The sequence below is a fragment of the Lytechinus pictus genome, chromosome 2 (assembly GCF_037042905.1).
Source record: "Lytechinus pictus isolate F3 Inbred chromosome 2, Lp3.0, whole genome shotgun sequence".
NCBI classification, from domain to species: domain Eukaryota; kingdom Metazoa; phylum Echinodermata; class Echinoidea; order Temnopleuroida; family Toxopneustidae; genus Lytechinus; species Lytechinus pictus.
Genome location: NC_087246.1, coordinates 61,353,138 through 61,369,955, shown reverse-complemented (window position 1 = coordinate 61,369,955; position 16,818 = coordinate 61,353,138). Strand labels below are relative to the sequence as shown.

Below are 16,818 nucleotides of genomic sequence, written 5' to 3'. Positions count from 1 at the left end.
TCCTTTATGCCAGTGAAACCTGGGAAATGAGGGTAAGAGACAGGCAAAGGCTAGATGCTTTCCATCCCAAATGTGTATAAAGGATCTTTAATATCTCATGGAGGGAACACAATACAAATGAAGATGTAAGGAACCAAACAAACCAAACAAACCAAAAGTTACTAAGCCAAATAATTGCAAAACGAAGGCTGACATAGCTTGGTCATGTCCCAAGGATGCCAAAAAGCAGGATAGTCAGGACGGCTGTAACATGGAAACCAGGAGGGAAAGGAAAAGAGGGAGACCACATCTAACATGGTGGAGAACAATTAAAAGAGATCTTACTGATCGGGACACAAATTGGAATGAAGCAGTCCTCATCGCCCAGGATCGACGGACCCTTGCGGATCAATGTCCACATGTGGATGGAACGAGCTAAGGTCTAGGACCTGATTTTGACCCGTCAGATGGTCCAGATAACTATTAGAAATTTTATACCAAATTGAAAATTGTCCATGTTATGTAACTGAACACATGAAAGTAAAAAATCAAACTTGGCAAATTAGTCAAAGTAGCAGTCAAATCATGACCCATGCTGCCTGACTAAAAAGTTTTCGGAACTGAAGTGGCTACCCTAAATAAATATGATGTCATTACTATTCATCATCATTATTATTACACCTGTGTGTATCCATTATTCAATATATCAGACACCTCTATTTCATACATGATACCAAGTGATCCTTAAAGGAGAATGAAACACTTGAAACCAGCTGAATCCATATCAAAGATAAAAATCAACGAAACATATTGTTGAAAGTTTGAGGAAGATTGAATAAATAATAAGAAAGTTATGAGCATTTGAATATTGAGATCACTAATGCCATGTAGTTCCTTCCATTGGCAATGCGACCAAGATCTGTGATGTCACACACGTACAACTCCCCCATTACTTTAGTACTTATTTCACTTATATTCTCACTTTTATAGAGTCTATCACAAGGTGATGTGTTCTCTTTATGAGAGGACAAGTACAGAGGTTTCACAACATTATATCATTGATGATTCGTTTGTCATATGATTAGAATGAGCATAAAGAGATGTTTTGGGGTATATTTTCAGTGTCCAAAAGGGGAGAGTTGTTCATCTGTGACATCATAGATCTTGGTCGCATTGCCAATGGGAGGATCTCCATAGCATTAGTGATCTCGACATTCAAATGCTCATAACTCTTCTATTGCTATTCCTATTTTACTCAAACTTTTTTTTATCTTATTCTTTGATTTTTCTGCTTTCACAAAAGCTAACTTGCTCCAAGAGTTTCATTCTCCTTTAAGGTAAATGTTCCCTCTTAATGTCCAGAATTCCAAAACCCAGTCCCATCTACACTGATTACACATAACAAATTATTGTCTAAAATACTATTAAACAAAAGCAAGAGATAGAAGCAAAGACAGCTTAAAAATATTTAACATAAGAAAAAACTTCATTAACTGCATCCTCAAATATATATATATACATCAATTGTTGCCATGTAAGTTTCCATCTGCTTATCTCTTCTAACTGTTGAAAAGCACACGTGGACTGACAATCGCAAAAAAAGACCAATTGATATGACTTGTAGGTCTGTTGGAAACCATGAAATAACAAAAAAGTTGAAATTGATTTGTGCAAAATCCATCTACATGCCACGGCAAAAAACCCAATATCTGTCATTACTATGAAGATGTACATTACAGGCTTTCTAATTGGAAATAGACACAGAATACACACTTTATGGTATATTTTATGACAATAAATATGCAATATTTATTATAGTAAACTGCTTGTGAGAGCTCAACAAGAGTACTCATAAGTCATAAAGTGCAATAATTTTTCATCACAAAGGCAGTCCACTCTCATCTTCATGATAGGCTAGGGGCTCTTTGAAGATTATTACAGGGGAAGAGGGCATGCATCGCATTAGTGCATGCCAATATCATTGTGAATGGTTACTAACTTCATGCATATCAAGGCCTATGGAGATTTGTACACAAGAAGTATGAAGAAATGTCATTTACTGTATTGTCAAAGGTCATGATGTCACACGAGCACAAATCGCACAGAAGCAAGGAGAGTACATCTGACCAAAACAAACCTTCTACATATCACCCCCTCTCTAATATATATATATATTTTTAAAAGAATTATGAGCATCAAGAAGGATATCTTCAGTTCCCTAAATTGCATATTTCCCTAATTTGCATATTTACTTGTAATTGTTTAAAAGTATATAACAGACACTTGAAAAATCGATTTGTCATTTGAATTTTTAAATACTGTTATTTAAATGTTAAAAGTTTACTCTTTCAAAACAAACTTGATCTCTGAGTGTAAAAGAAAAGACAAGCAAATGCATTCTATCACTGATATGAATAAACCATCCTAGTCTGAAAAATTGCTTCATATTTCACAGGCGTAGACTTATGCAGACTGAAATGCATCCCATTTCAAGAAATAACATTAAATGGGTTATTCCCTGAATGAAGTTCTGTTAAAGAGCAGTCTCACATTCGCAATTTGGACTGAGAGTGTATTCAATAAAAATAGTTCTATCTATTCCTTTGTGTCACCGCTGTGATTGTATTTTCTTAGACGATGGTGTCCGTCTCCGTTCTACATAATCTTCTTGTTTCCAGGCACTTCCTTTGGGTTTTAGTCGCATTCCCGCTCTCAACTCTTCCTTTCTCCTCTCTCCTTTCATCTTCTCTTGATATTTAACCTTTCCTTGCAGCATCTCCTTCGATAGAACATCAATTTGCTCCTGGTAGCAGAAAACAAAATGGAAAATATCATGGTCAATATCATCAATGGGCAAAGGCAAACAATACATTTTTCATGACAGGGATTTGGAGCATACTTCGTACAAATATATATATAAGGTACTGCAGGAAATTGTAAGGTTTATTGCAGCAAAACTAGAACCAATATGGATCTATAACAGACAAGCACTCTAGAAAAAATTATGTGACTTAGATAATCACACAATGAAAAAAAACTTTTAAAAAGAGCCAAAACATGCTTGGATAAATATTGCAAGTTACATGCAGACCCAACCCCTCCCCACAAAAGACAATAAGGAATTAAATTGCTTCAGGATAGTAATAGTTCTTTATCAAAATACCATCTAAAATATTCTTTATATTCTTACTGCAAGTTCCCGCTGTTCTTCCTTTCTCCTTAGCTGATGAGGTTGTGGAGGAGCAGGTCGTCCATCTAATAATATAACAATGCAAAAAAAAAATCAACATTGCAACAGCCACATGTTTTTTAGTACTTGTTGTAATTATAGTGAAATTTCTATTCACAGAGTCATAAAATTACAAAGAGGCTGGGAGAGTTTAAATGCAATCAGGTCTGAATTAGGGACACTAAAAGTTTACGTGTATATTTGAGAAAGTGTAAATTATATGAATTATAGTGGAGTATAATCTAGCATTTCAGTCCCACTGAATTCTTTACATTTCTTGTTAAAACAACTCTTTGAGCTCTCAACTTAGAAATTTAGTAATTGGATAACAGAAAACAGACAAGGATAATATCCTGAAATTTTCAGTTCTTTCCTTACTTGAACAGTGTTTTTTTATTAAAAAAAAAAACAATAACATAGATATTTTATTTTGATGTGGCACCTGATTGATCAAAATAAATTCTTGTGCAAAATCGCAAAAACTTATCAAATAAACACATTTTCATAATAACCTTTACTTTCTGTTTCAGGGCATACAAATTCATATCTAGAAATGAATTAATTGGAATAGCGACATTCACCTTTGGTAGGATCCAACAAACTAAATATAGGCTTTAAAGCCTTTAGGGTACATTTTCTACTTCCAAACTATGGTTTGAATAGACCATTTACTTTCACACACTGTACATGCCACTAATATCATGGTAATATTGTTGATGCACATCGGTAACCACTTGCCAAAACCCACATTCACATTCACATATACCCAATACCACAATACTGCAGCTAGTAGTTTGACTGAGGCATATATATATCAACAGAGGTTGAAAAGAATGCTGTAAGATTAATACACAACTAATGTTAATTTTATCTCCCAAATCAGAGCATCATTCATCTACATCACAAAAGAAATGACTGCATATCAATGATGAAAATTTTCTGTACAACATGTTTTCTCCTATTTCCTACTATCATTTTACTACTACTATACACTGTACTGTGACCCCAAAATATATATCACTGCCACTATATCATGATATTGCATACCATGGCTATTGAATGACAATTGATTTGAAAAACTTGAATCCTTACCTGCAAATGACCAATCAGGATTATCAGTAAGAGGTCCATACTCGTTACCAGATCGTCCTAATCCTTGGCTGAAAAGCAAAATCAAATAGCAGTCTCACTTTACAAAATATACCTACAGAATTGTTGTTTTACAATAATTACAAATTACATTCTGTGATTTAAAAAAATCTAATTTAACAGATTCTCCACTCACTTCTGCTCCTGCCAATACCAGATTTTAAATAAACATAATAAAGTTCCCTTTAACTTAAAATGACATAATTTTTCAACAGAAAAGTTTTCAGAAAAATATCTTTGTAAAATTGTTACTTCAGTTTTTGACAACTTTTGTATAAAAAGCAGGTTGTAGTCAAGGCTGGTAGTTACAAGTCATGAGGCCACTGGAGAAAACTTCATAGACTTTGGACACATGACTTGGCCCCGCAGCAAACACCAAGGCCAAGACCAGCATATTTTCCCCAAGGTCGGCCTTGACTGCATCCCTGGTAAAAGGATATCAATCTCTCATGTCATGCATGATTAAGCACAAACTATACAGGCAAAATTGTCACTTTTCAAAGGTTACACTATTCTTGGGAAGTCTCCAGATTCACTTTCAGAATTTGTTTTGTCAAATTTTATTTCCAGTGGATGCTCAAGTGCTGTGGTTGTTTATCACTCATTAGTACACTCAATCCCACCTATTCCCAGTTATGATTAGTCGATGAACACTTTTTTGAGAAAAAGAGTTCAATGTGAACCACTGGGCATAGCATTCAACCACACCACATCATGATACTTCACACATTTATAAAATTTCCTTAAGGCATTTTTATTCATCTCTTGTTTATGTGTTCTTAGACCTAAAGGACAAGTCCATCCCAACAAAAAGTTGATTTGAATAAACAGAGAAAAATCCAAAAAGCATAACACTGAAAATTTCATAAAAATCGGGATTTAAAATAAGAAAGTCATGACATTTTAAAGTTTCGCTTAATTTCACAAAACAGTTAAATGCACATCCTGTTTGGTATGCAAATGAGGGAACTGATGACATCATCCACTCACTAATATTACTATACCTTTCTCTCCATTTTTTCCCAGCCAAACATGAAGAACTGTTGCTAAGGTACCTAACTGTCGGTCTAAATGCTGCTTGTATTGCTGATTGAAGCATCTTGGCCGTGCTTTCTCTCAATACTTGAAAATCTAAAGAATCAAACATGGAAAGATATTTCAGCCACATTGAGGTGTTGGTTCCAACAGGGCGCTTTATACATGTAGTACGGGTGAACCACAGTATAGGCTTAGCAACTAGGAAAATACAAAATGGAACAATAAAGATCTCTTATTTGTTGAAATACACCTTCAGGATAATACCCCACCTTCAACGCTTTTAATTGTTGGTTTTTTCCAAACATGAATATCAACAATCTATTGAACATCTTAAATCATAAGATCTAGATCTACAGGAAACAGTTTCAATTAAATTAAGATGATTTAACTTCTCAAAATGCTACTGCATCAAAGAGACATTTAACTAATATCAATTTTTATGTGCTTGCAGAGAGCTGAGTGCAGACTATTATGCATGTGCTTTAAAGACATAGGTTAACATTACGGTCTTATTTGTGAAAATCCAGAACTATGTGTGTTGTATGTATAATTATATGGATAAAAAAACACCCTGGAAGAAAAAAACATTTTGTGGACACTTTCAGGATATCTGTGACTGAAAAATCACCATTTACTCCATCTCCTGGTGAGATTAATTGTAACAAAATGGAAAAATTTGAAAATAAACTGGGTTCCAAAAGAAACTGATCAAAATTCACAATGGCACTGCACAAATTCCACTCAGTCAAAATGAACCATATTCATAGTTATACACAGGCTAGCTTCAATTAATCTTTACTAAGCACAAATCAACAATTAAGAGTTTGGTTCAATCACAGAGAGGCGATAGCCCCTTAATTACACCAATTGGTTTCTGAATCCAAAGTCAGAAAATGGCAAGAGAAAAACCAATGAAAATCAGATGGGATTAAACAAACTTCACACTTTACTACACATGCTCTTCATGTGCATGTTTAGGTGATTGGCTCAATAAAGAAGCTACTAAAGGTAACATCAAATTTTAAATGACTGGAACAATCATACAGCCACACACATATTTCCCCAGAGGATACACCGGTAAGCAGGGGATAATCTAAACACAGTGTGTGTCTGACAGTCTGAGTGTGACGTGTGGCTATGTTGAGATACAGTAATTTCTGGGATACTGTGTGAAATACACATAATTCATCAGCTATGATTGATTTTCATTTCTTATAAACATGTGCACAAAAATAATAAAGAAAACAATTCAAGAAAAGAAAGCAACAAACATATAAAAAAAGGTAAAGGAAAAAAAACATTACCCGGTAAGTAAAAAAAGAAAAGAAAAGAAAGAAAGACAGAAAAGTAGAGAAAAGGAATGAAAAAAAAAGAAAAAGAAATAAATGTAAGAAAAAAAAGGAAAGAAAGAAAGAAAAGGAAGACAGAAAGAAAAGGAGAGAAAAGGAATGAAAAAAAAAAGAAAAAGGAATAAATGTAAGAAAAAAAAAGAAGGAAAGAAAAAAATGAATGCAAGAAAGTGAAGGTATGGATGGAAGAAAATAAAAATAAAGAGAAAGGGGATGAGAAAAAGGAAAAAGTAATGAATGAAAGAAAAAAAAGAAGGAAAGAATAAAACAAAAGAAATAAAGAAAGAGAGAAAGGATACAAAATTAAAGAATAAAGAAAGAAGAATGTATGAATGTAAGAAAAAGGAAACAAGAAAAAAATATAATGAAAGAACAAAAAAGAGGAAAAAAGAATGAATGAAAGAAATGAAGAACGTAAAATCGAAGAAAAAAATTAAAAGGAAGAAAGAAAGTTGATCGTAATTCATTTTGGATGAATTAGTAATTATTTTTGTCCACAAATATTTGTTGCATGTCGATTTACATCCAATACCTTAGTCCTTGCTTACCAATAATGAAGGGGTGTTATCTGTACGCATACACGCATGCATGTAAACAAGATGAATTTCCATCAAGTTGGACAATAAAACAACAATATTATAAATAAGACTGTAAATCAGAATAGCCCATTGGTATTGCCACTCAGCGGCGTAACAGGGGTCGATGGCCAGGGGGGGCAAGAGTCAAAAATTTCCCGGTCATATCATGGTATGAACAGGCGCAATGGTGTAATGAGGCGACTATTTTGAGAAGGCCAGATATTGCGTATCGGGCAAAATTTATCTTTTAAAAAAAGGAGCGAGCGAGCGAAGCGAGCGAGCAAAAATTTAGACCTTTTTAATACAAAAATCAAATTTTGTGATAGATTTTGACATGACATCCAAAAAATAATATATTTCACTCTTCTCTCCATAGATTCCCTTTTTGTGGTCTGTACACCACTATGAAAAGGATTCTTTGCGGCAGTAGCATTAAGAGTAAAAAAAAATACGAGGGGCAAAGCTGTTATATATAAGTCCCGAGCGAGCGAGAAAAAAATCACCTTTTCATGAGAATCTAACTATTTTTTGACATTATATTCAGTAAATAAAATCATAGCCTACACTTTTACTTTGCGTTTCTTTCCTCCTTTTTTTTTGCTTTGTTTGTAAAACTTTTGGGGGCCATGGCCCAACCCTTCCATACGCAGTGCTGTACGGGTGGGGTCCGGGGCGGAGCCCACGGAACTTCTTGATATCAAAGGCATTTAAACATTGCAGATTGCCGCTATTTTAATCAAATCGCGGGCATATAGAGAATATAACTTTTACACAACACATTTATTCAACCCAGTTGCGTAATGAACCAAATATTTTGAGGGGGCAAAACATAGCAATGTGGGAAGATTTGTAAAAAGTCGCCAGCGTGCAAAGCGAGCTGGAAAAAAAAAATGCCAATTGAAATTAAATTTTAATTATGTGATAGATTTTCCCATTATATGCAACAAATAACACATTTCATAGTTTCCATTCATTTCATTATAGGTTGTCTCTATTTCCTCTTGGGTGTGGAACCAAGAACCCCCCCCCCCCCCCCCCCCCGCCTGTATGCCAGTGATTAAACGGGGGGCTTTATAGAGCCATTTGAAGGTTATAAATGAAGAGCCCCTACTGCGTGGGGTCTGGGGCAAAGCCCCGGTAGCTTATATACATAAAATTTAGCAAGCTTGTAACACAATGTTGTATGCATGTCCATCTTTCTTCCCGCTCTTTAATTTCAATCATCGGCAGCCCGGTTGTGTTATTTTTGTTCTTGTCCCTTTTCTTTGTTTTCCAATTTAGCTTTCGACTAATTCCATTCTACCTTCGTTTCCCGCTATTGTTTGCCAATTTGTCATCTTTTGATTTATTTCCCATCGTGCCATTGCATTACATAGGCCTATTTCGGAATGATTTACTTTCTCAAATGTTCTTAATTCTTTCGTACATTTTCCCGCTTTCCTTCTTCTTCGTTGTTTTCTTTTCACTTTTCCCTTTCCTTTTCCTCCTTCCCCTTTCCCTTTCTTTCTCCCTCCTTTTTTTCTTTTTCCCGTTTTTCTTTTAATTTCCCGGTGAAATCCGCCAGGGGGGGGCAGCTTGCCCCCCCTGCCCCCCTCCCCCCCGCCTGTTATGCCACTATTGGCACTCCAAATCGACTCACTCAGTCTCAGTCACTGCAACTTTGTGACAAGCAAGTGTGGCGTGCCATATCCGTTCATTTAGCTGTAAAGAGCCGCCTTGCCGTCACCACGGCGCGGGGAGGTGTCCTGCGGTAAATTACGTAAAGGCTTTCTCATCTCAGCTCTGCCCGGGCAGCGACTGCTGCAGCTGCATGTTGCGGCTCGCAGCCAGGAGTTGTGAGCCGAATTACGTGGGCCTATTTATTATTTCGTTAAAACATGCATCAGGAATAATGAACGTCATCATCACGGAAAAATATTCATAAATTACATACCAGGCCTGCAAACATGATTGTAAAGACAAAACAGCAATCAATTAAACTATTAAAGTTATAAACTCACCCGTTCGATTCGACTCACATTCAGTTTCCGTTGATTTTACTATTTATGAAGTGCTACGTGTGTATAGAATTTCACTGCGCTGCGGATAAACTGACGAAAACGGCCAACAGAATATCATAGGAAATGATTTCTTCCTGAAAGGCTGAAACAAACTAGAGTTCATTTTTTAGAACAACGATATTATAGGACAAAAATTTGATGTTAAACTCATTTATGGATCCTTTTTGGTATACAAATAAAATAAGAAAGAAGGAAGAACAGTGATTTCAAGTTCAGTGTTGGTATAGGTGCCGGTGTTATAATGTTTACACGATTATAACACCAAACATGAAATAAAGATGGTCCCGAAAAGTTACTCACTATAGTTGGTGAGATGTCAATAATGTGATCTGTCACACTTGCCCCCCCCCCCCAAAAAAAAAGAAAAATCCCCATACGAAAAAATGCCCCTTTTTCAAAATGGAAAATCACCTTAAAAAAAAAAATGAAATGTATATATACTGGTTCCAAAGTAACCCCGCCCGGCCCCCCACTCCGGGGTAGGAGGGACCGCATGCTAGTGCCCAAAATGTCCGGTAAAGGGGTACTTTTTCGCAGGACAAGTCCGGTCCGCGAATTGTAAAAAAAAGGGGGTGTATTTGACTTTTCACCCAGAGCTAAAGGAGGTGCATTTTGCTCTCTCTTTGGACTCCTGAGAAATTTAAAAATCTTTCCTAAGCTAAAAGGGTTCCCATCAAGCAGCCATATGGGAGGACAAACAATAAAAACCTGTGCATCAGACTATGAAAAGTTATTGTTTTCATGGCTTTGCTATTGTTTTGTCCTCCATCATCCGGGATCCATCATGACATCAGGGAACTGTAATGACAGCTTACCTGATATGGAGGGGGGGGGGGGGGGGGTTGCGGGGGAGGTTAATTGTCTGTCCCGCGGCTGAGATAGGGGGTTGGAATGAGAGCTCATCTGAGATAGGGGTGTACATTGATCAGTGTTCCGGATTTAGGGGGGTCTCCAAGGCAGGAAAAGCCAGCGAAAAGCCCGCGAAAGGGCCATTTTGGCAGACAGCATGAGATAGGGGGGTGCTTTCAAAGGGAGGGAACGAGCATATAGGCATACCCAAAATAATACATCATCAAAATATAGTTAAACATAATTTTAAAAAATCTTTATAGATACCGAAACACACTATTTGACAATTTCTTTGCATAAATTAGAGATAGAATTTATTAAAATTTTGATAAGGGTCTGAAAACAACGAATACGAGTCCAGTTATGGATGAGTGACGTGGTAGAATCTTTATCGATTCAATTATTTTACTATTTCAAAACAAGTAGCTTACTATCTCCCGATTTAGTCAAGAAGTTAGACTTACGACGGTGTTGAGAAACGGCCAGGTCTGTTCATTTATAGTTACAAAAATGCTTAGAATGAACGTCTAGCTTCCAGGTTGGAATATCACACATTTTCGCGCTATACCTATTCTGTTCCTGGTTAATGCTTATATAGAATCAGTCCAGCTAGTTTCCGATGCAGGTTGGAATAGGAAAAATTTTCTGCTAGCGCTTCGCGCTCGCATTATACGATTGGTGAGATATATATCATCATGGGTCACTAAGTAGCCCGGCTAAATAGGTTCCTTTTCTGGTCAGCATATTACAAATTTCAGCTCGCGCTTCGCACTCGCATTAATTATGTTAGATACACATCTTTTTCATGATTAATTACTACGCGAACGTGAAGCGCGAGCAGAAATGAAGTGATGGAAAAGGTACTGTTAAAAACTTGCTTGCAGTTAGCCATGAAGACGTTACATATTTTTAAAAAATCAAATAATGCGAGCGCAAAGCGCGAGCTGAAATTTTTTGACATTTTTACCTAAGGAAAGGAAATTCTAAGCACTTTTTGTAACTTCACAGAATAGGTATATGACTAAACAATTGATGCGAGCGCGAAGCGTGAGCAAAAAAATCAAGATTTAGACCTACTGAACGAGACACTCTATTCAAGTGTTGTCAATCATGAAAAGGATGAGTAAGTGGGGATGTTCCTAATTACATTAATAATGCGAGCGCAGAGCGCGAGCAGAATCATTTTATATACGTTTTGAACTGATCGAAAACGTACCTGTTATGGACTGCTTGCACTTAGCCATGAAGACGTTACGTATTTCAACATTCAAACACTGCGAGCGCGAAGCGCGAGCGGAAAATTTTGCAATTTCTACATAAAAATCCGAGATTTAGACCTAAAAATGGGACACTCTATTATGTTTTGTAAATCATGAAAAGAATGATTAATAGGGGATTTTCCTACACTAATAATGCGAGCACAAAGCGCGAGCAGACAATTTTTTACATTGTGATCTGAAATCTAATTTAATTAGCAGGCCTCTTGGCTCTGAAAGGATTACCCTGTTTTTAAATGAGACTGAATAAATAAATAAATAAATAAATAAATAAATAAATAAATAAATAAATAAACTGGATAATGATTTAAATATATATAGAACAAGTTGACTATCTGAATAAACATGCGCGCATGTTTCACTTTAGACCTATAGAATCTAGGCATTCTAAATACATCTTATATCATGAAAATCAAAGCGAGCGCGAGTTTATTCCGATCTGAAGAAAAAAAAACCATTTCAGCTTTATATTTCAAGCATTTTGTAGGAAAATTGTGAGGTGGATATGGACCGCACTTTATAAAGAGCATTTATTTTTGAATTGTTATTACTTTGAGTTTTAACATATAGGACCGGGACATCCTCAGGACATGCATATGAAAATGATGACTATCTTCCTATTCCTCTTGTTAAGTGCGAGATGAAACAAAATTAGGGACAATTTAATTATTGAATTAATATTTTATTCATTAATGCCTAATAAGGGAGCGAAATCTGATGATATTATGTCCAGAAAACTGGACATTTCAAGCACTTTTATAATTATAAATAGGATGCATCAAGTTAACATATTTTAACCATTAATGCGAGCGCAGATCGCGAGCCATAATTTTTGATAAACTGTCATGAAAAGGGGATTTTAAGTATTTTATTGTATAATCAATATTGAGACATACATAGCTCGCCAATCAAAATGCGAGCGTGCAGCGCTAGCTGATACGTTTTGACAATCAGACCTGAAAAGGGATATTTTGGAACTTTATGGAATACACGAAAATAATAGGTACCTGATAAATCAAAACTTACATTTTTACAGAGCACTTTTTAAAAATCAATTTGTAAATCACACAAAATAATGAAAGATCGATTTCCGAGGTGAAATATGTTTTGTATATTGACTTCCAAACTTGATAACTCCATAGTGAACAAGATATGAAAATCACCTAACAGGCAATGCGAGCGCGAAGCGCGAGCGAAAATTTTACATAGTGACATGAAAGATTATTTTTATTTTCCAGGTCTTCCCCTCATCTTATTTCATTCACTCGTCTTCCTCCTCTTTTTTTTCTCATCTCTCTTCCCTCCCCTTTCCCTTTCCCTTTTTTTTTTCTTTCCTTTTTTTCATTTTTTTGCTCCGCCAATAGGGGGGCCCGGGCCCCTCGGGCCCCCCTGGATCCGCCTATGTAGATAAATATCTTATCAATCAGAAATCACGAGCTTCAAAAAGGTTTTGCTTAACTTAATTACTTCGAAACACACTTACTTCACGCAGATGATAATTTCATGGTGAAAATGTTTGTGGCGCCATATGTCTATTTTGACTTTTAAGTGCCCCTTTTTGACTTTGCCCCCCCCCCCCCCCAACGAAAATATGTTCCGGATATGTTCTGGATCGATTATTAATTCAAATTCAAATACAATTTAGCAATTTCAACTCAACTTCTACTACTATATCTCCATTCTCCAGTTCGTTGCATTATGGGGATCTGCTGCAAAATATTTTTTGAATTTTGTTATTGAATCTTTTTTTTCTAGAAAAAGTAATTAAACTTCATCAAAAGGAAAAATACCCTTATATAGTAGGGCCCATGCTTAAAAGTAGCTTTGACGTTTGAGGAGGAGGGCCCAGGAGAGAAGTCATTGTTTTAAGTCCTTTATAGACCTAATAGACAAAATGAAGTCAATTTCATCAAATTAATTTTATACTTTTCTCACCCTTCTTTCTCTTGTATTTTAATTTGTGTGTGTGTGTGTATTTTTTAGTCGGGACCCCTACTTCAGGGGCCGCGGAACGGTTTTCAAAGTGGGGGGGGCTGACCATGGAAAAAATCACAATCACATGATAATTTTTACGTTTTTGTACATGGTTTTGGAAAAAAGTGGGGGGGGGGGGGGGCTGAAGCCCCCCCCCCCCACCAGCCCCCCGCTTCCGCGGCCCCTGCACTTGTCAGTGATTGGTCCCTTTTGGTCCTTACAGAGCCCTACCCCAGAATAAGAAATTGGCAAAAAGTCTTATTACACATTTTTTGGAAAATTTTCTTTATCTATAATATTTGTATATAGAACCACTCCTCGCTAAGGCACATAATTAAACTTGATCAAGGAATCAATAACCCCTTCAAACTAGGATTCGTGTTTTTTAAGGTACCATAACATAATTCGTTTCACATAATAAAAGGATTTGAATAATTACAAGTTCTCCCAATTAGTAAAGCAAATCTTCTTGCTTGGGTTGACAAAAAGTCTTCTTTTCTTACTTATGAAGGAAAATTCAAAGGTAAAAGAAGTTTAAATGAAAAAAAAAAATAATAATGCAAGTAAATAAATAAATTTGTAAATGAAATTTGACAGCATAATTCGGAAATCATGGAAAAGAAAATGAAAAGGTTAAAAGGAAGTCTGCTGATTAGCAAGAAGTCTGATCATCAAATTTCTTATTTCTGCCAGTTTGGCGCAAGCCTCTTTTTGAACCCCCGACAAAAACGTCCCGTGTTCGCTAAAGCATGAACAAAATTTATTTTCTTAAATGGCATTTCAAAGATAAGATTTTAGAGCATCTATTAACATCAAAATATAGATATCATAATTTGAAACAAATTTTTTTTATAGACTTTTCAAAACTGTCCCGTCTTTTTTATACGCACTGTATAGTGTTCTGCTAAATCTGTGATGTTTCTTATCATTATCCAATATTTTCTATTTTTGATTATTCGTTTTTTGATTGATTGATTGAAAATCACATTTATTTCCTTCAAACAGATACAAAATAATATTTGACATAGTAACGAATACAGTATATATTTCGACACAATTTTGAAGGAGGCGAAAACCCGGAAAGCAGAGCTTGAGTTGGGGTCGCCAGATACAAATAAATAACAAGTTACGTACTGTAATGACATCATATGTTGCGAATATTCGTTGCCAACGAAGTCAAGAAAAAAAAATCATAAACGGCAAATTACTGAAGATGGCATCCTCAGGTTCTTACAAAGAATATCAGAGATTGACTTTTCCTGTATTTATGACAATTCATTTATATATGAAATTAGTTTCCCATTAAAAGAGATAGTAAGCCGAAAGCAAAAGAATGAATGGTTTAACATTACACTCAACCGTATGTATAGAAAGAAGAACATGTTGTATGCAAACTTCATGAAGAAGCCAACGGATAATAAAAAGGCAAAACATAACACTTTTAAGAATAAATATGTGAGTCTTGTTAGAAAAACTAAACAATAATTTTATTATTTTTAAATTTAATAAAGTAAAAATAATCTTTGCAAAACATGGAAAGTTATAAATGGTTTATTAAACAAACAGAAACCTGAAACCTCTGATAATTTATAGTTATAGATAGTTTTTAGAAATAATGAAATAGAAATCACAAATGAAAATGACATTGCACATGCATTTAACGAATATTTTACCAATATTGGACATACTATCACTAACAACATTGCAAGAGGTCTTATTGATTATAGTTTTTACCTGAAAAACACACTGCCTTGTTCTTTTTCTCTCAAACCAATTACTGAAAAGGAAATTATTAACATTGCAAAATGCTTACAGAATGGAAAAGCCCCAGGAACTGATGGTGTTGAAAATGTTGTTGTAAAAAGGACTATTCATATTTTATGTAAACCATGATGCTTTATTTTCACTTTATGTAAGGTATATTTCCTGATAGTTGTAAAATATCACAAGTTATTCCTGTATATAAATCTGGTCCAAAAAATGTTTTCTCAAATTATAGACCAATTTCCTTATTATCATGTTTCTCAAAAATGCTGGAGAAATGTATTATTGCTAGGCTAATTACATATTTCAATAATAATCATATACTTTATCAAAAACAATTTGGATTTAGAGAAAAACATTGTACATCTCATGCTCTGATAGATTCCTTTAATGACATTATAAATGCTTATGAGAATAACGTTTGGAGTGTTCATTGATCTAACAAGCCGTTCAATTGTATTAACCATGACATATTGCTTAGTACAATTATATTGTTATGGAATACGAGGTATTGCCCTCAAATTAATATACAATTATTTAAGTAATAGAAAGCAATGTGTTCTTTATAATTCATGTCATTCTGAGTTTAAAAAAAAATCAATAGGCGTACCGCAAGGTTCAATCCATGGTCCTCTTCTTTTCCTTATTTATGTTAATGATCTTCATCTCTGTTCTAATTCATTAAAATTTGTTCTTTCTGCTGACGACACAAATATACCTTTTAGCCACAGTGACATATTTACAACAAAATATGAATATTGAACTTAATAAAGTACAGGAATGGTTATCTGTTAATAATTTAGCTTTGAATATTTAGAAAACAAATTTTATGATCATCAGTAGAAACAATGTAGATTAAAAAAGTTGAAGTAGAAAGGGTGGAGAGTGTAAAATTTCTTGAAATTTACATTGATGATAATTTAAAATGGAAAAGTCATGTTAACAAGATAAACTCCCCCATTTCTAGAAATATAGGTGCTTTAAAAAGATTACGTGAATTTGTCCCATAAACTATTCTCTTAATGCTTTATAACACTCAAATATTATCATATCTCAATTATGGAATTATTGTTTGGGGGTCTTCAAATAAATATATATTAGATAGACCTTTAGTTTTATAAAAAAAAAGAGTAATCAGAATGATATCTTATTCTGGTTTCAGAACTCATACTGCTCCACTCTTTCTTAAGTTTAAAATATTGCCTGTGTATGAATTATATAGTTATAATATTGGTATATTTATGTATTTATACTACAAGAAATTACTTCCAATAAATTTAGATTCTTTATTTTGTAAAAATTCTGATATTCACAATTATGATACTAGAAGAAAATAGTGATTACCGTGTTTCATGTGGAAAATTATCCTTATCCCGAAAGTCAATAATTCGTATAATGGTCCTGTATTCTGGAACGGTCTCCCTGAAGATGTAAAAAGTTCATTATCCCTTAATGTATTTGAATATAAACTTAAAACATTTCTACAAAAACTTTAATTCCCTAGACTAAGTTACCTCAATTACATCCCCCCCCCTAGTCTTTCTCTGCAAAACTCAAACTTTTATTGAAAAA

General features: G+C 34.8%; 1 protein-coding gene across 1 annotated transcript; it reads right to left on the bottom strand.

Moving 5' to 3' along the window:
* Window positions 1-71: 71 nt before the first annotated feature.
* LOC129270087 (large ribosomal subunit protein mL52-like) lies at window positions 72-9,662 on the bottom strand. Its single transcript, XM_054907498.2, has 5 exons — window positions 9,323-9,662; window positions 5,362-5,488; window positions 4,301-4,368; window positions 3,170-3,234; window positions 72-2,782 (listed from the first exon to the last, which is right to left on the bottom strand). Exons 2-5 carry the CDS (start codon window positions 5,454-5,456, stop codon window positions 2,588-2,590), a joined length of 423 nt encoding a protein of 140 aa, XP_054763473.2. The 5' UTR covers window positions 5,457-5,488; window positions 9,323-9,662; the 3' UTR covers window positions 72-2,587.
* Window positions 9,663-16,818: the final 7,156 nt, after the last annotated feature.

Excerpts from the sequence above, each read along its gene's own strand:
- LOC129270087 (XM_054907498.2), bottom strand. The coding sequence starts at position 5,456 with ATGCTTCAATCAGCAATACAAGCAGCATTTAGACCGACAGTTAGGTAC. Across the intron at positions 4,369-5,361 it reads GGGAAAAAATGGAGAGAAAG|CCAAGGATTAGGACGATCTG; the intron begins GTATAGTAATAT and ends TTTGCTTTTCAG. Across the intron at positions 2,783-3,169 it reads AAGAACAGCGGGAACTTGCA|GAGCAAATTGATGTTCTATC; the intron begins GTAAGAATATAA and ends TTCTGCTACCAG.